This window comes from Papio anubis, chromosome 1 (genome assembly GCF_008728515.1).
Source record: "Papio anubis isolate 15944 chromosome 1, Panubis1.0, whole genome shotgun sequence".
NCBI classification, from domain to species: Eukaryota; Metazoa; Chordata; class Mammalia; order Primates; family Cercopithecidae; genus Papio; species Papio anubis.
In genome coordinates, this window is record NC_044976.1 from 101,561,628 (window position 1) to 101,588,268 (window position 26,641).

At 32.0% G+C, this 26,641-nt stretch overlaps 1 protein-coding gene across 2 annotated transcripts in view; it reads right to left on the bottom strand.

Moving 5' to 3' along the window:
• The window catches only part of COL11A1 (collagen type XI alpha 1 chain), a 218,411-nt gene that overhangs the window by 143,461 nt on the left and 48,309 nt on the right, over nt 1–26,641 (bottom strand). For both annotated transcript variants that reach the window (XM_031651327.1, XM_031651330.1), the window contains exon 5: nt 3,131–3,259. In XM_031651327.1, coding sequence (XP_031507187.1) covers nt 3,131–3,259 — 129 coding nt within the window. The remainder of the gene's footprint in view (nt 1–3,130; nt 3,260–26,641) is intronic.

Below are 26,641 nucleotides of genomic sequence, written 5' to 3' on the forward strand. Positions count from 1 at the left end.
ACACTAAAGCACATCTTTCTGGGTTTTGTTTCTTTGTTTGTTTGGTTTTTGTTTTATTTTGTTTTGTTTTTGAGATGGAGTCTCGCTCTGTCGCCCAGGCTGGAGTGCAAGTGGAATGATCTCAGCTCACTGCAACCTCCGCCTCCTGGGTTCAAGCGATTCTCCTTCCTCACTCAGCCTCCCGAGTAGCTGGGATTACAGGTACCTGCCACCATGCCCGGCTAATCTTGTAAACATTTTTATTACAGAGAGGGTTTCAGTAAGTTGTCCAGGCTGCCACTGAACTCCTGACCGCAGGTGACCCACCCGCCTCGGCCTCCCAAATTGCTGGGATTACAAGCATGAGCCACTGCGCCCAGCCAGCACATCTTTCTTTTAGAGCTTATTCACTCCTGGTTCTCCTTTATCTGCACAGTTTCCTCCATGTGGTGGTCATGAATATACTCAGGACACTGCTGACTGTATATTGCTATATATATATATATATTACTACATAAAGCCTCATAACATATTTTTGGAGATAAATCTCTCTCCTCACTATGGAATTCTAAAGATGGCTTGAGACAAGTAGAGAGGAAATAACTAGTTATAATCAATCAGACAAATACATGCAAAAAGACATGCAGTGATGGAATAATTTCAACTTTGTCGGTATTCTAACAGAAATTAGAGTAGGTGAGGAAAAATAATCTTCCAGAAATTTCATGTCTGTTCTTACTTAATCTGTAAGAAAACTGGTGACATCAGTTAAAACCTGTGCATCTGATGAGAAATATAATGTATGATACATATTAAGTGAAAAGATAACACATTTTGGAAAGCTAATTGTTTTTTAAATTCCTTTATAAAAGATTGTCACTTTATTTTCTGTTTTCATCCTTTTTTAAGAAAGAATATCAAAAGGAATCCTATAGATTTAACTTCTAATTTTTTATAAGACAGGAAGATAATTTCACTTGATCAGAAAACCCCAAATTCATTATAATTTTAATATTAGCTTGTCACGTATTTAAATGGCATTGTGTAGTTTCAAATAGAATTAAAATGTGGTGATATTATGATTAAATTAAAATCTGCCTACATTATACATCTCTTACTGCATGGTGATGGTTGTAAAGTTGTGTCAAGCACATAACAATGTGAATCTTAAGAATGGATTAGGATATGTTATTTGAGGATACTAAGTAGACAAAATTATAAGCTGAAAAAGCATATGGGTTGATCTATAAAAGAAATTGACATATTTATTAATCTAAATTAGAATAATAAACATGCAATACCAGAAGTTTATTAGTGAACAATTAAGTAATATAAAGTACAACATGTAGGACTGATGCTCCATATTGCACTTTATGTTCTTTACATATTGACGACTAACATTGCATTATTAATTTATATAGGTAGAAGTTCTAAAGATTAGTAATATGCATTTTATCATATAATGATGTATTAATGGATATAGTTTAAAATTACTATAAAGACTACTTACTAATTTGATTGATTAGTTTTTGATACTGGTATAGATGTTTATCTTATTGTTGAAGGATCAACATAATTTAGAGTTAAAGAAAAAAGTGAAAGCTAATTCTTCCTTAAAGAAAACACTTTTTCATTATGACTTATTCAATTTTTAAAGAGGTAAAACCCAACCAGATTGTGATACAGTTTCTGCTATAATGTGCTGTTTTTCTCATCAAATGCTTCTAGTAAAACTAAGTTTGACATCTCAACAGAATGTTAAATATACATGTCAACAACTAACATGGTAAAAGGCAAGTTCATTTTTAAATGAACTTAAGAAGATGGATACAAATGACCTTGATAAAATAACAGCTTACCTGACATAATAGCATTACAACATGGGAACAAAACACCTCAAAGTGATATATTAAGATTGCAAACCTCCCTTCTTCCAAAAATCAGAGCCATATCTGTTGCTAAAAAGAATAATATGCCTTATCTTTCTTTATAAAGGAGCAAAACAGATCTCATCAACCTTGAAAATGAACAGTAAATGCTATAAATTTTAATATTAAGTCAGCACATAACCTCTTAGATATAAAAACACAAAATCTGATAATTATTTTATCTATCACTTCAGAATTCACGGAAAATATATTTAGTGAATCATGAGAGAATAAAAAGAATGAAGTAATTGGGAACTGTGAAGCAGGTAAATAAAATATCCCAGTAATTTATCTTTACACTCTCATATTTGCCTTCCTGTTGGCTTCTTAAAATTTTACCCTGCTTTTTAAACAAAAACTAATATTACGTCATGGAAAAGATCAGTGCAACAGAATTCACTATTAAACGTTAAAAAGTAAAGTAGTGTCAAAAACATATTTCTAGCATTTAAAGTGTAAAATCCAACCTTAATTCACATGCAGAACTAACAATAAGATGAAAGATTTTGACTCATTATAAACAGTAAAACTCAAATGGTGGCACCTACGAGTACATTTAAAAGGAAAGTACTTTCTATCTGATTCATTTTTAGAACAACTTTGATGTTTCCAAATTTCTACTTCCTTTTTAACACTCTAAGTCTTGAGGAAAAAAATCTAAAAATACAGTTTTGCTCTCAACTGAGGCTTAAATTCCTTTCATTTCACATGCTTTTAAATTTTCCTATGAGAAATGTTTTTTTTAAAGAAAGCTCTCTAATTATTGAACACAGCCTGAAAACTTTAAGGTAGTTCTAATCTAATGTCACTTTCTTATTTGCATGAATTGCCAAAGGTCTAGGGAGATGGCATGTACACCAGAAAATATGTCACTCTATCTTGAAGCTGTGTTAATTATTTAAATGCTAATGGTTGAAATATCACTCTTAGAAATTATTTTCTTCTCACCTCCTCCAAAATAGAGTATGTGCATATACACAGTATACAAGTGAAGCACCACTATTTCTAATAAATTTATGTAATAAAATGCTTAAACAGCAAGAAAACAAGTACCAGATATATTCAAGTCACTTTTTTTCCTGGAAATATTACAACACTATCAAAATACAAAGCATAATTTAACTAAAATGGAATAAATAAGTGTAAGTTCAAAAACTGCACACTGCACTGCTATGTCCGTATCACTGAAATACAGAGACCTTCTCTGGTCTTGTGCTCCTCACCTCATCTATCTGAGGTTCCTGAGCCTGAGCAGCCTTGGGTGCTGAAGAGTCACAGTCTGGACTATAATGCTCACAGTAGTCATATGCTGCCTTGGGGTCACCTGTGATCAAAAACTGCTGGATGTCCCCCTGCAAAAAATAATAATAATAATAAATAAAAAACACATAGACACAGATGCAGTTAGCATATTAAAGTACACATATACCAGAGTGAGATGTATTCAAGACAATGTGTGGTTTATTTTTAACTATTTGAAGAAGAAAAATGACTTATATTTCAATGTTAGGAAGAGTCTTACAGGATTGAAACACCTATTTTACAAATTAGCTGTAAATATTGGGCTGTTATTCTATGTTATGTTCTGGCTCAGGAAATCTGTACTACATTCATTCCTTTGTTAAAACTCAATTTTACTTCATTGGTAGTTTATACTGCATGGTAGAGGACAAATATAATGTGGGCAAAAGGTTAATTTTAAAAGTCAACACATTTTAAAAACTGTGCATATATAAAAACAGTAACAAAATTCTAATACTAAGTAAGTAAAAAGCTCAGTAAGCTTAAAAGGAATTATTGTTAGGAAATTTATATGAAATTTTCAGAGTAAATATATAGATCCAACTATTATGTTCTGTTAGAAAAATCAGTATCAAAAGGAATCCCTACCTACAAAGATGAATGAGAAATGAAGACACCGGATAAATCCAAATTAAAAATAAAAAAAGGATGAGTTTGATGCATTTATATTAAGGAAAAAAAAAGGAGTTCCTAAGGATACATTAAACATCACCTATCAAAAAATCTGTGTGATTTCAATAAAATCAAAACATTAGTAACATTTAATAATAGATTTACCTAAAGAGTTTTAATTTCAAGAGTTTTGGAAACTGCAAACGAGAAAAATCCAAATATTCTTCTCTTGACATAATGTGACTACTTCCACCTGGACCTTATTTCATCATGAAACTAGTTTAATATAAATCTGTGTGTCATGACCATATTAATTCAGAATTACACTCAGACCTAGAGGAATATCTGGGCTGATAGCCATTTAACTTGAGCATTCGAGTCTCTGTAAGTTTGAGCACATAAATCTGATGCATAAAACTCCTGACTCCATATTTAATAATTTAAAAGTCATTCCAGCTTTCTCTGCATCTTACCAACAGGAATTATTTAGGACTTGATAAAAATATGGAAATTAAATTACAAAAATCTTTAAAAATTAAAGAGTGTGGAATAATTCATTCTACATTTACACCACAATATTTATTTATTAACAAATATTTATTGAGAAAGTATTATACACAAAATATTGAACCTGTGGGTGTAGAAACACATATTTGATGCAATCTTTGCTCTTTGGAGAGCTCAAACCAGTGGTTAACAATATTTAAAACTATAGTACAAGGTGGAATAAAATTAATAACTTGAAAAGATATAACCAAATAGTGTGAGAAGTGCCAAGAAAAGAATAAGTTAATTAGTTATTTAATTAGAATTAAGTATAAGTTATTTAATTAGAATTAGGTTATTCAATCCTAGCAGGCAATTTTTTATTTAATACTATGGTTACTACCTGTGGTGTGGTACTTATTTTTATTTGTATCATTCTTTCTTCTGTCAAAAACTGTGTTCATTCTCACCCTTAGAATTAGGATTTAGTTTTAAGGTTCAAAAATTTATATTTCTATTACATTTCTCTTTTTTAAAAATAACATATTTATTGAGCTTTTCACACTATTCAAATATAAAATCAATTATAATGGATTTAATTAATTCACATATAAAATCCATTCTTTCAAAATTTACAATACAGTGGGTTTAGTACAGTCACAGCATTGTCCAACCATCAGTACTAATTGCAGAAAAATTTCATGACACCTAAAAGATACCCTGCAACCAGTGGTAGTCACTTTCGATCCTTCCCTTTTCCCAGCCCCTGGTAAAAATTGGGCATTTCCTATAAATTCAACCATACAACATGTGACCTTTTTCAATTGGCTTCTTTCATTGATCATAATGTCTTCAAGATTGATCCATGTTGTACCATGTATTAGTACTTCATTCCTCTTTTCAAGTAATATTCCCTTTTATGGACATGCCGCTGTTTATTAATCAGTTTCTGGAAATTTGAGTTGTTTTCATTTATTATTTTGCTATTTGTTTTCTACATTTTATGCCTTTGTATTAATATTACGTTATTCTTCCATTACTGCCTTTTTTGAGTTGAATAGATATTTACTATTTTAAAATTTTACTTCTCTTATGTTTTCACTATAGCCTTACAGATTTGTTAGTGGTTACTCTTTTTTGAGACGGAGTCTCGCTCTGTAGCCCAGGCTGGAGTGCAGTGGCCGGATCTCAGCTCACTGCAAGCTCCGCCTCCCGGGTTTACACCATTCTCCTGTCTCAGCCTCCCGAGTAGCTGGGACTACAGACGCCCGCCACCTCGCCCAGCTAGTTTTTGTTGTTGTTGTTGTTGTTGTTGTTGTTTTTGTATTTTTTAGTAAAGACGGGGTTTCACCGTGTTAGCAAGGATGGTCTTGATCTCCTGACCTCGTGATCCGCCCGTCTCGGCCTCCCAAAGTGCTGGGATTACAGGCTTGAGCCACCGCGCGGCCAGTGGTTACTCTTAGAATTATAATTAATTTATTACAATATTTTTCAAATTAATACTTACTTCATGTCAATCTTACACAAAAATGTGATCTTATGTAGCTCTAATCCCTCCTTCCGCCTTGTAACTATTATTGTTGTATAAATTACATCTTTATATACTATAAGCCTATCAACACAGTTTTACAATTATTGTTTTATGCAATTTTGTTTTTAATCTAATAAGAGAAGTATTATAAACAAGAAGTACAATCTTTTATATTTACCTCACCCAGATAACTGTACTTGTGTTCTTTATTTGAGTTATTGTCCAGTAATCTTCCATCTCAATCTAAGATACTCTTTACATTTCTTGAAAGGGAACTTTGTTAGTGAATATTCTTTTAAATATGGGAATGTCTTAATTTTCCTTTTTTTAAGAGATGGTGCCTTATTATGTTGTCCAATGCTGTTATTGAAATCCTGGACTCCAGCTATCTTCCGATTTCAGCCTCCTAAGTAGCTGGGCCTATAAGAGCACGACACTGCACCTGGCTGTTTCCTTTGCCTTTGAAAGTCGGTTTTGCTGGCTATAAAGTTTTTCGTTGAAGTCTTTCCCCCTTGCCGCAGGAACTGTGAATATGTTACCCTACTACTTCATGACCTCCACAGTATATGATAGGGAATCAGTTAATAATCTAAATGAAAATCCTTTATATGTTATCAGTCACGTCACTCTTGCAATTTTGAAGTTTCTCCCACTGTCTTTGCTTTTTGATGTTTATGATGTATCTAGATGTAGATTTTACAAGTTTATCCGATTTGAAGTTATTGAGAGTCTTGAATGTGTAGATTCATTACTTTGTTAAATATGTTTTCTGCCCTTACTCTTTTTGGGACTCCTATTATGCCTATTTTGGAATGTTTGGTGGTGTTCCACAGGTCTCAGAGTCTCGCTCAACTTTTTTAAATTTTTTTTCTTCCTTTCTTCTCATCGTAGATAGTATCAACTGATTTATCTTCAAATACACTGATTATTTTGTCAGCTCAAATTCTTTGTTGAACTTATCTAGTCAATTTTTCATTGTATGTTATACTTTTCAACTACAGTACTACTATTTAGTATTTTTATAGTATATATCTTTATTGCTACTTTCTATTTGGTAAGACATTATCATACTTGCTGTTAGTTATTATGTTTTCTTTTTCATTTTTTAACATATCCATAATTGTTCATTTAATGTCTTTGTTGGGGAAGTCCAATGTCTGTGCTTCTTCAAGAACAGCTCCTCTTAACTGCTTTGCTTTGCTTTGCTTTTTACTTTGTATGCTATGTAATTTTCTTTTTCTTTCTTTCTTTCTTTTTTTTTTTTTTTGCTATCTCATGATGTTGAAAGCTGCACATATTAAATAACAACCCTGAAATCAGATACTATCCTCCCCTTCCACCAAGCCTACTGTTATTTTTCTTTATAGTTGTTGGTGCTTGTTTGTTCATGTAGCGATTTACTTGAAGTAATTCTGTAAGTCAGTAGTCTTTGCTGCTTGTGACCAACGAGGTCTCTGTTTGGTTAGGTTAATGATCCGTAAATGATTAGACTGAGATTTCCTTAAATCTCGGAATCAAATGGAAAAAAATAGTATCCCAAGAGCCTTTCTGTGTGCTTTGGTAAACACTTTCAACACTCCTACAGTTTACAACACTGTCTTAGCTCTCACTTTTTGCTAGGTAGATCCTCAAAGTCAACCAGATTGAAATAGCAGGGCCTTCTCCTCAGGTCTTACCTGGACAGGCACACAGGTCTCCTAGATCATCAGATTAATGTCTGAGCTTTTCAAAGCTCCTTATGGACATCTCATTTCAAATCTTCTTTTTAGTGTTTTAACCTGATCCCCTTTTGATCCATATTTTGACATTTAAATTCTTATTGCCAACTACCTGAATAATCTTCATCTAGAATGTCTCATTATCACCACAAAACTGAGCAACATTACACCACAAAAATGACTCAAAAACACACATCCACTAATAAAAATTGTGCTGACATAAATGAAATACTATGTTTATTCATCTTCATGATAAATTTTGTTGACTTCAGAAATATCTCCATTGATAACTCAGATTGTGTTATATTTATGCAAGTTTTTAGTCATTTTATTTAATCATTAATTCATTCACTCATTCAAATAGTGCTTTAAAAGTACATGTAATATACTAGTGTGTCCAAGTAACACCCAAATAAGGAAATGCCTTCTTTAATTTATGGTGAAGCATAACATAAAGCAAAAGTAGAAAATATTCATCTAGACAACCATATTTAAAATCATCATAAGTATTATTAGTAATTCAACCTTGAAAATATTTTTACGTCATGAGACAATATAAATAATTGATCAATAAAATTAGTTTCTGAGTTTTTTTGTAAATTATTTTTAAGTAGGAGCATCTCTAATATTGTCTAATACCTACTAATTTTAAATAGACACATAGCAAATAAATACAAGTTCTTAACACATACCAATAGCATTTCTCAAATTCTAACCAAATAATTCAGAACACTGAGTAACCATGAATTGTAATTGTAATTGTAATAAATGAAAAATAATAAAGAGAAATTTGAATACAAAATTATTAACATTTAAAACAAATAAGGAGGCACTATTGAGTACATGAGTATATGACTGAGTAATGGAATCACTGAGGGTTTCAATTAGAAACTCTGCTTCCTAAATTTTCTCCCAGCTTTGCCATTAACTACTTGGAATTGTGCATCACTTAATTTATCATTTGTAAAATGAATGCACTGAGAGATAATACCTAAGGTCCTCTCCAGGAATAGAAATTCTGGAATTCCATACTTAATTATATATAAATTATAATGAATCAAGTGAATTTATTGCTGAAAAACAAAAAAGTTGCTATCATATATGATATTTATGTATATAAATATATATTATATATAATATAAATATATATGCATCATATATAAGTATATAGTACTTTTAAATAATAAATATTTTTAAATAATGCTGGTTTTGTTAAGTACTTGCTATTCTATTTACAGTCCTAACTTCACTAAATGGAATCCTGCCAACTTTTCCACTATATATTCTTATTTCAGGTGTTTAATAGTCATAAAATATACTACAAAAGGAACAGGAAAAATTCAATAAAAAGCTTACAGTACTATTTTTCCCAGAAGGCATTTTATAGTGTTTTATGTTAATCATATGACATGTTTTAATACAGTCTGTAAACAAGCTCATTGTGACAGATTGAATGAACTATAAATATTTAGATTCAATAGTGCCATAAAAATTTTCACAGCTAAAAAAGGTAAAGTTATTGAGTAAAACTAGCATCTTTAGCATACAAGGCGTCCTTCTCCTTTAATGATCCACAAAACCAAGATGAAGGTACAGTTGATACAATTACTTTGTGATCTCCAGCTGTGTGAACTGGGTTTATACTATAGTGTTTGCCTATAGACAGTATAGGTATAGAGCAAAAGCAAATAAAATGTAAGAAAATTAAATAGAAACTGTCTATACAGATGTTCTTGTGAATGTCACATGCATTGCAAAATGATCTCACTATATTTCTTATCAATACAAACTATATAAGTAATAGCATACTTTTAAAACCAAACAAATAATGCACATATGCTAACAATTTTTTGCTCATTTTTTTTACTTTGGTTTGTGTGTGTGTGTGTGTGTATATTTTATATATATATATAATATATATTATAATATACAGCTATGCCTTATATAGACTTTATATATAAGTATATAATATACAGCTATGCCTTATATAGACTTTATATATCTATATAATATATATTATTATATTATATAATAATTATATTAAATATTAAATATATAATAAATATTTAATATAATATAACTTATATTAAATATTACATTAATATAATAATTATATTATATATGATTATAATAATATATAATATATTATATATGTATAGAATTATATATAATATATAATATGTATATAATTATATATAATATATGATGAATAATAAAATAGTAAAGATATATAATACATAATTACATATATTATATTTTATAAAAATATTTTTTCATATATTTCTATAATATATAATTATATATTATTATATTATTTTATATTTAAATAATATATAATTATATATTATTATATATTATTATAATATATAATAATATAATATATTCTATTATTTTATTTTATTTATTATTTAATTATATTATTATATATTATATAGACTTAAATATAAAGTCTATATAAGGCACAGGTGTTTCAATTTTCTGTGCTATGAATGTAATTACATAATGGTCTATGAAATACACAAGTAAAGATAAATTTAGATTTTGTGTGTGTGTGCGTGTGTGTGTGTAAAGAATCACATTTATTGAAAAAGTATGACAAATAATATTGATCTAATGTCTTAAGATCACATGTCAATGTGTCAGCGTTAAGGTTTCGAATTTTCAGATTGAACTCCTTGTCTTATGTGAAGCCAACCAGTGATTGGTTGATGTTAGTTCTCAATCTGAGCATCCACTGAATTGCACAGCAAAGCAGCTGCCTCTAGAGAATGAGCAATGAAAAATCAGCCTCTGATAAGCTGTCTTGTTCAACTCCATCTGATTGAATAATGTGACTCATAGATGGATTATGTGTTTGGAACTTAATAGGATCACAACAAAGGCAGAAGAAATTTAGATATAACTAAAATAGTTAATGCAGATGTTGAATCAGTGCTCAATTACAACTGAAAAATGATCATCTCTCTTAAATTTTAATCTTACAACTGGTGACTGTACAATTCCACAAGGCTTTCAATTCTACTCTGAATCTTGCAAGATCTAAACTTTTAACATTAACATTTAAAGTTCTTTATTCTAAGAGAGCAATTTTTTGTAAGATCTGGAAAATAACACTCTAACAATTGACTATATACCTTATTAAATTACAGAAATATCTAGGATTCGATATTTAATCTCCCTCAATGCTAGAATAAATCACACAGCTATAATTTTGTTCCATAAAATCATCTAGATTCCATTTCCTATAGTTAATTCTTGTCTCCATTAACTTGCAACATATAGGTATCTCAGTGAGAATGAACATTTTTATGAAATGGCTCTTGGAAAAATATTGATGATTTCTTACAAGCAAATGGGAGTTAGCCTAATGAAGGGGATGGAGGTAAAATAGCATTAAACATAAAAAGCATCTTAAACAAAACTTCTGAGGGATGAAACTGTATGATGAATTCAGAGACTTAGGGCAGGTGTAGTGGCTCACACCAGTAATACTAGCACTTTGGGATGCCAAGGTGGGTGGATCACCTGAGGTCAGGAGTTCAAAGCCAGCCTGACCAACATGGTAAAACCCTTTCTCCACCAAAAAATACAAAAATTAGCCGAGCATGGTGGTGCATGCCTGTAATCCTAGCTACTTGGGAGGCTGAGTCATGAAAATCGCTTGAACCTGGGAGGTGGAGGTTACAGTGAGCCAAGATCACGCCACTGCCACTGCACTCAGCCTGGGCAACAGAGCCAGACTCTTTCTAAAAAAAAAAAAAAAAAAAAAAAAAAAATGATCTGACAGTCCATACTTCTTTCTGTAGCAATTTTATACCCATTTTTTTCATTGATAATCAAGAACAGGATGAGCTTGCCCAGACTGAGTGCTAAAGGTTAAATTGTGTCCCCTCAAATTTGTATGTTGAAATCCTAATTCCCAATACCTCACATTGTGACTGTATTTGGAGACAGGGCCTTTAAGAATGTAATTAAGGTTAAACAAAGCCACTAGGATGGTCCTGATTCAATCTGACTGGTCTCCTTTAAGAAAGGATTAAAACACACAGAGGAAAGACCATGTGAAGACACAGGGAAAAGACAACCATTTCCAAGCCAAGGCAAGAACCCTCAGATGGAAGAAAATGACTCTGTCAACACCTGGATCTTGGACTTGTAGCCACCAGAACTTTACAAAACTAAGTTTCTATTATTTAAGCCACTGAATCTGTGGCAATTTATTATGGCAGCCTTAGAAAACTAATACAAAACAGTTAATACTAGATTGTTGTGTTTTTTTTTAATTCCTCTCAAGTTCTGTCTTTATAACAGAGCAAAGGTCACTTCAATTGAAAAAATCCAAAATGGATATTTGTTTATCTACAACAAAAGTAATAACTGACTATATCCAGAGTCCAGTATTAAGTAGATGCTGTAGAAATATTGGCTGATTTAATTTGGCAAGTAGCTAGAACACAGGGTAATCTGAAGTTATAAACCAGACAGTATCATCCTCACAGACACTGCTCAGCCCACTGGAGATAATAGAAAGTAAGAACGGTAAAAAAGCATCATTCCAAGTACAAATAAATAATTTAAAGAGAACAAATTTTTTTAAAATATCCATAAAATAGTCTTATATTTAAAATACATTTTATTGTGCTAGTAAAAGATTAAAACAATTTTGTTTGTATCATTAATTCCATCTAATAAAGTTATAATCCTACTTCATGTCAACAATGGAAAACAAAAAATGCTAGAAAAACATACTCCTAATATTTGAACTATGTGTGTATATATTTATGTATATTCCAATTGCATATATTATATAAAGAGTTCAAATATATAGTTCAAAAAGTATATATTCTGAGATAAATCTCAAAATATATATTAAAGTATATATTCTGATAATCTCAGATTGTATAATTTTGTGTATTCTTTGTTACATTTTATCAGTTTATGTTAATGTGAATCAAGACTAAACATGTTTATTTCTTGTTGATTGAAGGAAACTCTCATGTAAAAATTTAAATTAAAATTCTAAAAAAATACTTAGAGATGATTCTCAGATTACAAAAGAGTTCTTCATATCAATGTTTCTTTAAATAATTAACATTTAAAATGTTACCACAATTTGATCCCCTTCCCAAAATAAATTCATCTGATATATTTTAAAAACATTTGTTGTCCAAAATATGATTGAAATTAACATTTAAAATGCTAAAGAGGATTTTAAAACAAAACGAAAATCATTTTGAGACCTCTTTTTAAAAAATCAACTTGAGAAAAAATATTCATATGTAAGGAAACAGGTATGTAATATTTTTATTTTTCTTTAACTTTTATAATATATTTTTACATAATATATTCAAAACATATAATTTCAATTTGTAATTAATATAAAAGCTATTATTATTCCTAGTAAGTTTTTGAAAGATTATATATATTTTACACTAGTAGCACATCTCAATTTGAATGCTAATTATCAATGAGAAATTCTTCATAAGTATTTATTTTTAATATGTTTTTAATTTTTATGTTTTATTTTGAATTGACACATAGTGATTAACCTGTATTTTAACACTTAGACTCAAAGGACAAGTTCATATAATTAATATCATTGTGAAGGTCAAATATGACCTTTGCATTAGGTATTACTTTCACTGCCTGTTTCACAAAGTTAACATTAGAATTTGACTTTTACGTTTTATTTCATAGTCTTTAACTTGGCAGTAAATTTTAGACTTAATTGTAAAGTAATTGTTATTTTTGGAATATGAAAGAAATTACAGACTATTTTCACTATTTCATAAAGAGTTAACAGTTGAACTGACACATTTATTCCTCCAACACAATACCAGATATTTGGGTATCAGTATTTTACATATCAATTTTTAGCATCATCCTTTTTTTCTTGCCTGTTTTAAGTCTCTTAGAGAAAATACCAGTCAGAGAATAAAAAGAAATAATTGGTAGTTGCATTTCTATACATTTATTATTTTAATTTTATATAGAATGGTACTATTCCAGAAATAACAGATCTTTTAAAAATAGTCCCTTATTTTTGCTCTGTTGCAATCCCCTATAACAATGAGTGATATATTCATTGTTTAGAGAAATGAAGTCTCTTTAAATATAAATTGGCTACTTTATAAAATATGTAATTCTGAGAGGACTTTTAAAGTATGCATATATATACATAATATAATCAGCACACCTTTTTTTATTCTGAAAACAAAAAAAAATAGTTTTTAGTGTCAAATGTGAAAACCTCTTTTCTCTACAAAATATAGTCAGTTTGTACTTTGAACATGTAATATTTGTTGAACAGTAAACGATAGATGGCTTACTCAAAATAGAAAGCTAGAATTCCCTACTGAAATGGGTATATTTTAGAAAAACTATTTTGATTGAAGGCAAAAACAATCTGTTATACAACATTTTTGTATAACAATATTGGTTTGTTATTTTAGGAAAAGCTATATTTTTCCCAAAATAAAATGTTTTTCTTTTGTATGTGTTACAAGTTAATAAGCTAAGAAATATTACAGATAAGATAGTAATTATATTTCTCCTATAACTTTTAATTCTAACTTGCACAAGGATTTTAACAGCCAGATTACTATGAGAATATTTGTCTTTGCCTGTTTACTGTCATTCGTCTATCCATTAATTCAATAAATATTTATGGAGACAAACTATCATGCCAACACCATGAATAGGAGAAAAAGAAACCTCCTCTCCAATACTTATAGGCTTGTTATTGAGATTATTATACACAAATACATAACATATGAGACACATATTTCTTTACTACCTGCTATATTCCAATTATGAAGACATAAGACATTTGAAATAACTTTCACCTGAGAAAATTAGAGGATTTATCTAGAATTTCATGGCATAATTTATGTGAAACTGGTCGGGTTTTCTTCTAAATAAAGAGATACTTGTTATCCTCTGCTGGCACCTCAATTCCTATTACTAACATTTCTGTCTTTTACTCTGTGCCTGAAAGAACCTGACCCCTAAAGTCTGCATCACCAGACTCTCCCACAGGTTGGTTTCCAGAACGGACCATGGAAGCCACCACCAGGAATTTGGAAGCTGGGAAGGGAAAAAGGTTGGCATCATTTACTCCCATACTTTCCTAGCTTGTCACAGTAGTCTGGGACCCTTATCATTATTGACACTGCTAGAAAGTACTTCTACAGAACTCCAGCTCCTCACTGAGTGCTGTACCAGTATTTCCGCCCCTTGCCCCTTTAGCCCTCAGGAAGGTAATGCTAATTACTAGATTCCCCAGCCTCCCTGCTCAAATTTCTGAAATCATCTAAGAAAAATTCTATTTTCTGTGGGAACTCAGAGCAACTCAAAAAGAGTATGAGAAGTTGGGGCAACACCATCTACTTGAAGACCTAAAATAGAAATTGGTATCATGTATATAAATATATTTATGAAATACGAATACATCATATATATGAAATATATATAATATATATATCTGGATGACCAAACAGTAAGTTTAAGGATTTGAATAACCAGTATGTGTGTCACATGCCAGGAAGGTATAGCACCTCTACAAGACAATAAAAAGTATAGTTTATAGACTCGGCTCCTTACTTAACCAGTCAATCTATTTTGTTCAATTAAATTCACTGGAATATAAACTTCATGAGAGCAGGGACTTTTCCATTTTTTTGTCAGAAATTTTCCCAATTCCTGGACTAGGCCTTCTCTTAGTGGGTACTCAATAAATGATCAATAAATAGATCTCCTGACCAATAATTTATTGGTCATTGAAAGACTATTTCAACACCTGTAAATGAAGAATACTGTTACTACAACACCTGTAAATGAAGAGTACTATTTCCTCAAAAATTCTAAATACAACTAATATAGATTTAAGCGGTTTATAAACCGTAAAGTACATACAAATGTAAGATATTTTATTGCAGTGTTTGGAGTCAATTAAAGGAAAACAAACCTTTAAGTGGCAGACTTCTAGTTATAATTTTTCTAAAAATAAGTTCCAGTTTCAGGAGTCTTAAAGTTATTATTCTATAAATCAAACACATGAGGAAAACGTAATAGAAATAAAAGAAAAATACATTTAGATAAGTAGCCTAGTATATGCAGTGTAAAATAAATAGCTTAACAACATTCTTTACTATTTTCATAAGATAGCCCCTAGACCCTAAAACTTCTGCTCACATTTGATATTATAGCTTTCAGGAAAAGCTTGGTGGCTCTTAGCAGAGTTTTTGATTGCATATCCAGAAACAAGGCTGAAATTAAATCTTAAATGTGGCATAAAATTCTTAAGAAGTAACTACCAAAATCAGAAGATTAATTGAAACCCTATGCTTCCTGTCTACTTACAATTCTGAATTTGCCAAGGCATTAACTCTCACCATTATTTTTTCAAACATCCCATACAGTTAATGATTCCTTCTCATCTATTTTGGGTGGTAAAGGCAAGTTGCCAAAATGCTTAGAATTTTAGCGTAATTGAAAAATGCATCAGAGATTGCATCTGAACCATAATTCAAAGGAAAAAATGAGGGAAACCATATAATCACAGACACAGAACTGCTTCCCACACAGCCCTTATATTGCGCAGAATCCCAAAACTAGCTTGAGAAACCAGCTTTGAGAAAATTAGCAGTGTCTTATATTACTTGAATGTACTTCTAATTCAATATCTACTTACCAAGTGCTACAGAAAATGCCAAAAGTTGGATAAAACACTACCATAAAACTGTATATTTATCTTATACTTTCTATATTATCAATGCTAAGGATTCTTACAAAAGCATAACTACCAATATAGCTCTGTTGCATCAAATTAATTTAATTAAAAGGTTAGAAAAAGGTAACAGATCTTGCTTCTCACTTCCTTGCCTGCTATAGATGACCTATACCCTTTGAATTAATAAGTGCTAGAAAGTGTATTTCTTCATCCACTAAAAAATGCAAATATTACATGTCAGGTACTATTTTAGATTTTGTGGACACAGCACAAAGCTCCTGCATTCTAGGAGCTTATATTCCAGAGGGAGAAACAAAATAAGAAAAATGTAATATGTCAGAAAGTGATAAATGCTGTAAAGAACATAAAGTAATAAAGGATAGGGAAGATGTGTCAGAAAGTAGAATATTCTATTATAAAGTGGGATCATGGAAAGTTTCACTGATTAAGAGACACAGAGACAGAGACACCTGAGGAACTGAGGAAATAAAAAATGCTATATCTAGGGGAGAGCATTCCAGGCAGAAGGACTGATAAATGTCCAGGCCCCACAGCACAAGCAGCCCCAAGGCAAGGGATTAATTAATATATTCAAGTGAGGAACACCTTGTGAACCAACAATCCACAGGTAGCAACGTGGAGAGGAGCCACTGATAATGTCTGAGAGGAGAGGCAGAGGGTGTGGTATGGGTCACATAAGATCCTGCAGACTATTGAAGTAACTTTAACTCCAAATGAAATAAAATGCTACTGGCAGGTTATGAGCAAAGAGGTGGCACAACTTCATTCATTCATTCATTTATTCTTTTGGCCAGGTGCTACTTGACAGAAATAGACTTGCTTTTCTGTTTGCTGCTTAGAACAGATGAAACAACAAAAGCAGCAAGATCAATTAAAAGGCTTTTGCAATTATCCAAGGAATAAGTAATACTAACAGTTATAATAATAGACAATACTTAGTTGGCACTCACTATTTACCTGCCACTCTTCTAATAACTATATATAGTCAAACTGTAAATAGAAATAGAGTAGTTTATGCTTTAAAAACATCAAGTTCTTAAAAAAAATTACTTAAACAATAATTTAAATAATATATCAACATTCTTATTACACTTCTTTTAGCTAATAACAATTTCATATTAACTGCATGTTTACTCTAAAACTCAAGAAGTGTAGAAAAGATGGTGAAGTGATTCTTTGGCTCAGGACAGTCCCACAGTCTTTTACTAATTTAAAGCATGGTTAAAAACACATAGTTCATAAATAATACAAAAGAGAGTTAAAGTCCTCTACATTTAGTCGAAATTTTAAACAGTTTGTGTCTGTAAAAAGTAAATATCACCTATTTATTACCTACATACTAAAGGCCAAAAATATTAAGTTCCTCCCTCCCATTACCTCTCATATCCCAACAGTTCCCAAGACCTACCAGTTTTATTCCATAGTGAAAATAAGACCCTTTTCTCCATTTATTCTGCCATGGCCTTGTCTCTACTCTAAGTACCTTTTATTTGAACCAATATTCAACAATTCATGTTTTCTTTTTTTAAAATCAGATTCTTCCAATTCTAGACTAGCTCCTTCGCTGTCACAAAAATAATTTTTAAAAAATCGCAATGTGTAATTCCTCTACTTAAGGAACATTCTCATAGTCTATAGTTTAAAGTTCAGCCACCTTAGTATGGTATAAAAGGCAAATGGGCTCTTACACACTTACTCAGGTCTCCTCCCAAATGCCCCCAAACCACATTACATTTCTCAGAACTGCTGGGCTTATTACAAATGTTCAACTTTTACATGTGTTCTCATGTTCTTTTATTTTTATTACTCTGGGTTTAGTTATCATTCCCTCCCTTGAATATTTTTTATGTCTTTATTATGTAACACAAGTCTTTTATTACAATTATGTTTCTATATCCCTTACTCAAGCACAATAATTAACACATAGTATGTATTTTGTTTCAACAGAGAATAGTCAACTTAAGTGAACACCTAGCTTTTGAATAACATATGCTATCTTACAGTTTTCCCAACCCTTTATTCTCCCTGATACTTCTAACAAAGCCTTAGTCATTTCTGGGTAAAGCATTCATTCATGTATTTACTAATCTTTATTAACTATAAACACTGTGCCAAACTTTGTGATTGATGTTGCTCCTGGAATATCTAAAGTAATGGAATATAAAAATCCAGCACTCAAGAAATATGTAGTCTAATAAGAAAGCTGTACATTAATAGATAATTCTAAAACAATCTGGTAATTACACACAAACAAGAATGCAAATGTAAGATGATTTCTTATTTGAAAAGTTAATAAAGTACTGGAGGCTAATACTAGACCTTAAAAGAGGGGGAAAAAAAACTAAGGTCATCAATACGGAGACAAAATTTGTAAAAGAGGAAACATAAAATGTATGAAACACTATTGTGCATTGCCGGCAGTAGCTAATCCAATGATGCACTAATCAGCAAAGCAGAAATCCAAATTAAAAAGGGCAATGCTCCTTTGAGAGGACAAGTAGCATCCTATATAAACAGTGCTACTTTGGATCTCTATAGAACTCAGAAATCTAAATTTGCCTTAAATATGTCATTGAGTTTCTTGAAACAGTTTTAGCCACAAATCCTACTAAATATAAGATTATAACAAAAGGTCGATCAAGTCCCAAAATATGGCCTATTACTTGTATATCACAATACAATGGTGCTGATCTGATTCCAGATGCTCTGACTGGCAACAGGATACCTTGAGGCTGTTGTATATATAGTAGCATCTAGAAAGTAGAACTGAGAAAATCAGTTTCAAATTCAGCACTACAGAATCACTGAAGCTTGGTCATAAATAATGTGGCATATTTTTGTGTGTTGTTTTTCACTACACTTGACAGACAAATTCAGTGAGAAGCAATAAAGAATGTAATTATACATAAAACAGCCAAAAAACAGATGTGCTTTTGAGTCTTGGCTAAGGATAACTCTCAAAAAAGAATTACACCAAAGTTGTGGCTCTGTCTACTCTTATACAAGTGGTCAGTAGTGGAACTTAAATGTCTCCTAAAAAAAAAAAAAAAAAAATCAAAAGAGAAAACTTGTATGTGGAATCTCAATCTGGTAAATAATTGATCACTAACACAAAGTCTAATAAAATCTAACAAATGCTAAACTTATTGCCGTAAAAACATCTTACGTTTTAAATACTGCTAAAAGATACTGTCATGTAAATACATTTGACTATTTCTTCACGAAAACGATAAAACCACCTTTTAGAAAGAACAACTGCACATGTTGTTCTATATTAAAGAAGTTCAACACGTTTGTGAATGCAGTGAGGTTTTATATTAGTTTTGTTACAAAACTCTAATATTAGCTGGATGTGTGGTATCCCCTGGGATTTTCACACTAATGTGCATTGAATTTGTGTGTCACACAGAATTTAGACTTGGATTGTTTTTGAACATCAAGTTTACCACATTTTTACCTAATGTTTGTTATCCACAGTTTATTTCTGTTAAAATTGTACCTTAATTTTTGATTTTAGAAAGTAATGTTGTTGTTTTAATACATCATACAAAAAAAATGAATCACGAAATAGATTCCAGACAATATTTTCAAGAATTTAAAAAAAGCCACAACTACACTCCGAAATACACATGCCAACCAAATATCTACAGACAATAATTAAACTTAACATCCATAAATAAACTCAAAGCTTCCTTGCTTTTCTCTTTTGCTGGCTCTATGCTACTCTAACAAGAGTAAGTGATAAAGTACCACACTAGAATGGCATTTTACTTTTGCCTTCAGGTATTGAAGACTTCTTTAAAATAATAAACCATAAACCTGAGTCTTTTACAAAGCCAAATGTGGCTCCTATGTTAACCATATCTGTATGTTTCACTTAAATTCAGAAATAATAAATGAAAAAAGTTTTGTGGGTTTTTTTTTTCTTTTTTTTTCTTTTTTTTTTTTACCAACAGGGCAGGCACAGTGGCTCATGCCTGTAATCTCAGCACTTTGGGAGGCCGAGGCTTGAGGATCGCCTGAGGTCAGGAGTTCGAGACCAGCCTGGTCAACATGGTAAAATCCTGTCTCTATTAAAATTACAAAATTAGCCAGGCATGGTGGCGCATGCCTGTAATCCCAGATACTCCAGATGTTGAGGCAGGAGAATTGCTTGAACCTGGGAGGCAGGGGTTGCAGTGAGCCAAGATCACTCCACTACACTCTGGCCTGGGCAACAAGAGTGAAACTCTGTCTCAAAAAAAAAAAAAAAAATTAAAAAAAAAAGCAAATAAACACTCATAAAACACTCAATACTGAAATACACAGATTAAAGTATTTTATAAACATTAATTTAATTTCCAAATGACTCTATGAGATGCATAGCACTGTTACTCCATTTTACAGATGAGGAAAGAGACAGGGAGACTGGGTATGTTGTCTGCAATCTCAGAGCTGGTTAATTTCCAAATCCAAAATTCAAGCCAAGGCTGTCCAACTCCAGAGTCAACATTGTTAACTACCACGTGTGTGATTTTAAAATGCAAATACTTAATTATCATTATCATAATCTTTTTCATTCAACCATTTCTGTATTTGTTAGATACCGAATGATACCTTTACCTTCATCTTTTATTTCTCAATTAAACAATATTGTTATCACCTGTGCCTACTCACATCCAACATTGTGTTTGTAAAGTTCATATTTTATGGAAGACCTTCTACACATTTACAAAGATAATATTTAAAGAAATAATTGGTGAATACACCTTTATATTTTAAAATCCAGATAGAAAACATGATGTTAATTTTTTAAAATAGTGATAGCTTATTTTGTTTTCTTTCTTAAAGAAGTTCCACAGAGAAGACACAGCAAGGAGGATTTAGACATTAACTGTGAGATAGTAGAATTGTACCAATTTTAGGGATTTGGAAATGAAGCAACAGCAAGTACCATGCTTGTCTCTTTAATGGTATACATTAAGCTTGTCCAACTCATGAACCACAGTCCAAATGAGGACCAGGAGGCTTTGAATGTGGCCCAAAACAAATTCGTAAACTTTCTTAAAATATTACTTTCATTAGTGTTTGTGTATTTTATGTGTTCCCCAAGACAATTCTTCTTTTCCAATGTGGCCCAGGGAAGCTAAAAGATTGGACACCTCTGGTATACATTTTTCATAAGAAATGAACACTTTTCACACATTCGTATCTTGGGAAAGCCAATACTCCTATGACTGTGTAAGCCCGCTACAGCCCAACTCTCTTGCTGTTGAAAACTATAAGCTCTGAACAAAACGCAATCAACAACTAGCTGACAACTCCATAAATCATGCAGATTAAAGAGAGAGTCAAGATTTGGAGAAATTAGCCTATAGGTATAACTTACTTCCGTTTTACTTTGTTTTTGTTTCATATTTTATCAAGGTTTTGTCCCAAAGGTGGAATCCCGTGGCTGAGCAGAACAACTGTGTTCTGCCTAAAACTTTGAAAGAAACCCTGTGTTTCTGGACAGAGGAACTAGGGGAAAAATGCAGGTTAAAGAGTGTACAGGGAATCTGAGATGAGAAAAATGAAGAGGGGAATTGCTTAATTTTTGTGTGAACCATAAAAACCTCAGGCTATCTCCAGAAATAAGCATGTGTAACAGACCCAAACCAATTGAGAAAAAACGTAAATAATTGAACTGAAATTAACACTACTATATGAGTCTCCTAATAGCTTCTGAATTTTGTTATGTGAGAGAGAAAATACCAATATTCTGACAGTTAAAAATTCCAAGAGTTAAAAACACCAAGGGGACTCAGTCATGGGGTAATCCTGCACTTTTGTGAGTTTTACTTGGAAGAGCTTTATAAGGCCTGTAAGTGAATATCATAAAGATTTCCTCTCATGCTTCTGGAATTGGGAGGAGAAAAGGAATCATGTTGAAAACACCAAAACATTCTGTTCTTCTTTAAAAAAGCATGCCCTCAGAGTAACCTGCTGGGATTTCATCATAGTTAACCTAACTTGAGAAAGGGAAATGCAAGCATACCTTGAAGATATCGCACGTTCAGTTCCAGACCACCACAACATGGAAAATATTGTCGAGAATTTTTTCAGTTTCTCAGTACATATAAAAGTTATATTTACACTGTCCTGCTGTCTATTGAATGTGCAATAGCATTAAGTATAAAATAAATGTATATACCTTAATATAAAAATACTTTATTGCTAAAAAATACTAACGATTATTTGAACCTGCAGCAAGCAGTAATCCTTTTGCTGGTGGAGGATCTCACCTCTTTATCAATAACTGCTTAGGGTGGTGGTTGCTGAGGTTTGAGGTGGCTGTATCAATTTCATAAAATAAGGCAATGATGAAGTTTGCCACATCAATTGACTCTTCCTTTCATAAAAGATTTATCTGTAGCATGTGATGCTTTTTGACAGCATTTTACCCACAGCAGAACGTCCTCCAAAATTGGAGTAAATATTTTCAAATCCTGCTGCTGCTTTATCAACTAAGTGTATATAGTATTCTAAATCCTTTGATGTCCTTTAACAATATTCACAACCTCTTCACCAGAAGCAGATTCCATCTCAGAAAAAAAAAAAAAAAACAATTTTATTTCCTTATCCATTAGAAGCAACTCATCTGTACAAGTTTTATCATGAGGTTACAGCAATTCAGTTACACCCTTGACCTCCACTTCCAATTCTAGTTCTCTTGTTATTTCTGCCACGTTGGCAGTGAATTCCCCCACTGCCATCTTGAATGCCTCAAACTCACCCATGAGATTTGAAACAAACTTCTCCTCCCATGAATCACAAATGTTTTTATTGACATCTGCAATGGTGAATCTTTTCTAGAAAGTTTCTAATTTACTGTGTCCAGATTCATCATAGGAATCACTATCTATGGCAGTCATAGCATTATGAAAAGTATTTCTTAAATAGGAAGGCTTGAAAGTTGAAATTACTATTGATCCATGGGCTACAGAATGGATGTTGTGTTAGCAAGGGTGAAAACAACATTAATCTCCTTATACATCTTCATCAGAGCTCTTGGGTGACTGGGTTTATTGTCAATGAGCAGTAATAGTTTGAAAATAATCATTTTTTTCTCAGCAGTAGATCACAACAGTAGGCTTAAAATATTCAGTAAACTAAGATGTAAATGAATGTGCTGTCATTCTGATTTTGTGGTTCCATTTATAGAGTACAGCAGGATTGATTTAGTATAATTCTTAGGGTCCTAGGATTTTTGAAATGGTAGATGAACACTGGCTTCAACTTAATGTAGCCAGCTGCATTATCCCCTAATAAGAGAGTTTGAAGCTGTCCTTTGAAGCTTTGAAGCCAGGCATTGATTTCTGTTCTCTAGGAATGTCATAGGTGGTATCTTCTTCCAATAGAAGGCTGATTTGTTTACATTAGAAATCTGTTGTTTAGTGTAGCAGCTTTCAACAATTTACCTTAGGTAGATCTTCTGAATAATTGTCTGCAGTTTCTGTATCAGCACTTGTTGTTTCACGTTGCACTTTATGTTATGAAGACAACTTATTTTCTTAAACATCATGAACCAACTTCTGCTAGATTTGATCTTTTCTACTGAAGCTTCCTCACCTCTCAGAGCTTTCACAGAATTGAGGAGAGTTAAGGCCTTGTTCTGGGTTAAGCCTCAGCATAAGAGAATGTTGTGGCTGGTTTGATCTTCTATCTAGACTGCTAAAACTTTCTTCATATCAGCAATAAGACTGTTTTGCTTCCTTACCATTCATGTGTTCATGAGAGTAGCACTTTTAATTTCCTTCAAAATATTTTCCTTTGCATTCATAACTCTTGCATTCACAGGGCACAAAGGGCCTGGCCTTTGGCTTATCTCAGCTTTCAACATTCCTTCCTCACTAAGCTTAATCATTTCTAGCTTTTGATTTCAAGTGACTCTTGAACACTTGAACCTGTGACTCTTCCTTTCCCTTGAACACACATAGGTCATTGTCAGGTTACTAAATGACCTCATTTCAATATTGCTGTGTCTCAGGCAATAGAGAGACTCAAGGAGGAGAGAATTTGAGAACAGCTGGTCAGTTGAGCCAGTTGAGCAGTCAGAACACAAAAAAACATTTATCACTTAAGTTTACCAACTTATTGCATATATTATTATTATATATAAGATAGCATATGCTCATTTCATGTCTCTGTAACATATTTTGGTATTTCTCATGACATTTCAAATCTTTTTATTGTTATAACTGAAATGGTGATATGTAATGAGAGATTTTTAATGTTACAGTTGTAATGGTTTTGGGGTGCCATAAACCATACTTATAATAATAATGAAAAGTTTAAAATATTGTGAGAATTACTGAAATATGACACAGTCATGATGTGAGCACATGCTGCTGGAAAAAAATGATGCCAACAGACTTGCTCGTTCAAGGTTGCCACAAACCTTCAATTTGTAACAAGAGCAATATCTGCAAAGCATAAAGCAAAGCATGATATAACAATGTATGTTGTGCCTAATTCCAGTTCAGCATGATCATTCAGTGTGAGAGAAAGGAAATTTCCTACTACAGCTCCCTCTGAACTTCCACGTGGAAGAAGGAAAATAACCCCAGCCCCCTTCAGCCATCCTGTTCCACCTAAGGTCATGGGGTAAGGAACTATGAAGCACTGATAAAGTTCAAAGTCCAGGGCTCAGGCTCACCAAAATCTGAGACCTAATCATAGAATGAGTCCCTTCCCCTCTCACCTTACCACCACATTGCTAAGGGCTTATTTACCACAGTTTCTTTTACCCAGTGCATCATGTTCACTTTTCAACACAAAATTAAAAGGCCTACTGCAAGGAAGAGAAACCACAGTTTAAAGAGACTGAATAAGAATCAAACTAGAGTCAGATATAGCAGAAAGCCTGGAATTGCCATTCCAGGACTTTTTGAAACTACGATTCCCATGCTAAAAGCTTTAATAAAAAAGCAGACAACAGGCAGGAACAGAATAACTAATGTAAGCAAAAAGATGATAACTGTAACAAATAATCAAAAATTTGTTGATTTAATAATTGAAATGAAGCATACATTTGATGGGCTCATTAGTAAATTAGACACTGCTAAGGAAAGAATCTGAGTTTGAGGAGCTGATGATCAAAACGTCCAAAACTAAAAGCAAAGAGAAAAAAAGCTGGGAAATACAAAACTAAACAGGATATCTAAAAGCTTTGCGACAACTACAAAATAAGTGATTACACACAATAGGAATACAAGGAGAAAGAGAAAAGAATAGAACCAGCGTTTGAAGCAATAGTGACTGAGAACTTCCCCCAAATTAATGTCAGACATCAAACCAAAAATCCAAGAGTATCATATTCAAATATCAGACCAAAAATCTAGGAATATCATATTCAAATATCAGAAAATCTAACATAAATTGAAAATCTTAAAATAATTCAGAAGGGGGAAATAAAGCAACTATCCTACACAAGTGAAGATAAGAATTACATCTGACTTCTCAGAAACCATGTAAGGAAGAGAGAATAAAGTGAAATATATTGTGTTGAGAGAAAAATACCACCAACCTATAATTCTGTACCTAAGAAATCATTATTCAAAAATGAAGGAGAAATATAGACTTTCTCAGACAAACAAAAATTGAGGAATTTGTTGCCAGTAGGCCTGCCTTACAAGCAATGTTAAAAGAAGTTTTTCAGAAATAATAAAAATTATGTAAGTGAGAAACTTAAATCTACATAAAGAAAATATTCAGAGAATGAATAAATGAAGGTAATTTTTTTCTTCTTATTAATTGATCTAAGGTATAACAGCTTTTTCAAAATAATAATAGCAATAATGGATTTCACTGTATATATGCTTATGTATAAGTAAAATGAATGATGGTAATGACAGAAAAGGCAGGAGAGAGGAATTGGAAATATTTTTATAAGGTACTTGCATTACTCATAAATCAGTATAGTGTTATTTAAAAGTTGACTTGGAATAGGTGTAAATTCATATTTAAACCTAACCAAGTGAAGCAGGACATGCCTTTAATCTCAGCATTTTGGGAGGCCAAGGCTGGTGGATTTATTGAACCCAGGAGTTTGAGACAAGCCTGGACAACATAGTGAGACCATATCTCCACAAAAAATAGAAAAGAATTATCCATGGTGGTACAAACCTGTAATCCCAGCTACCTGGAGGCTGATGTAGAAAGGATCACCTGAGCCCAGGAAATCAAAGCTGTAGTGCGCTGTGATCACAAAATACACTCCAGCTTGCATGACAGAGCAAAACCATGTCAAAAAAGAAAAAAAAGAAAGAAAAAGAAAGAAAGGAAAGAAAGAAAGAAAGAAAGAAAGAGAGAG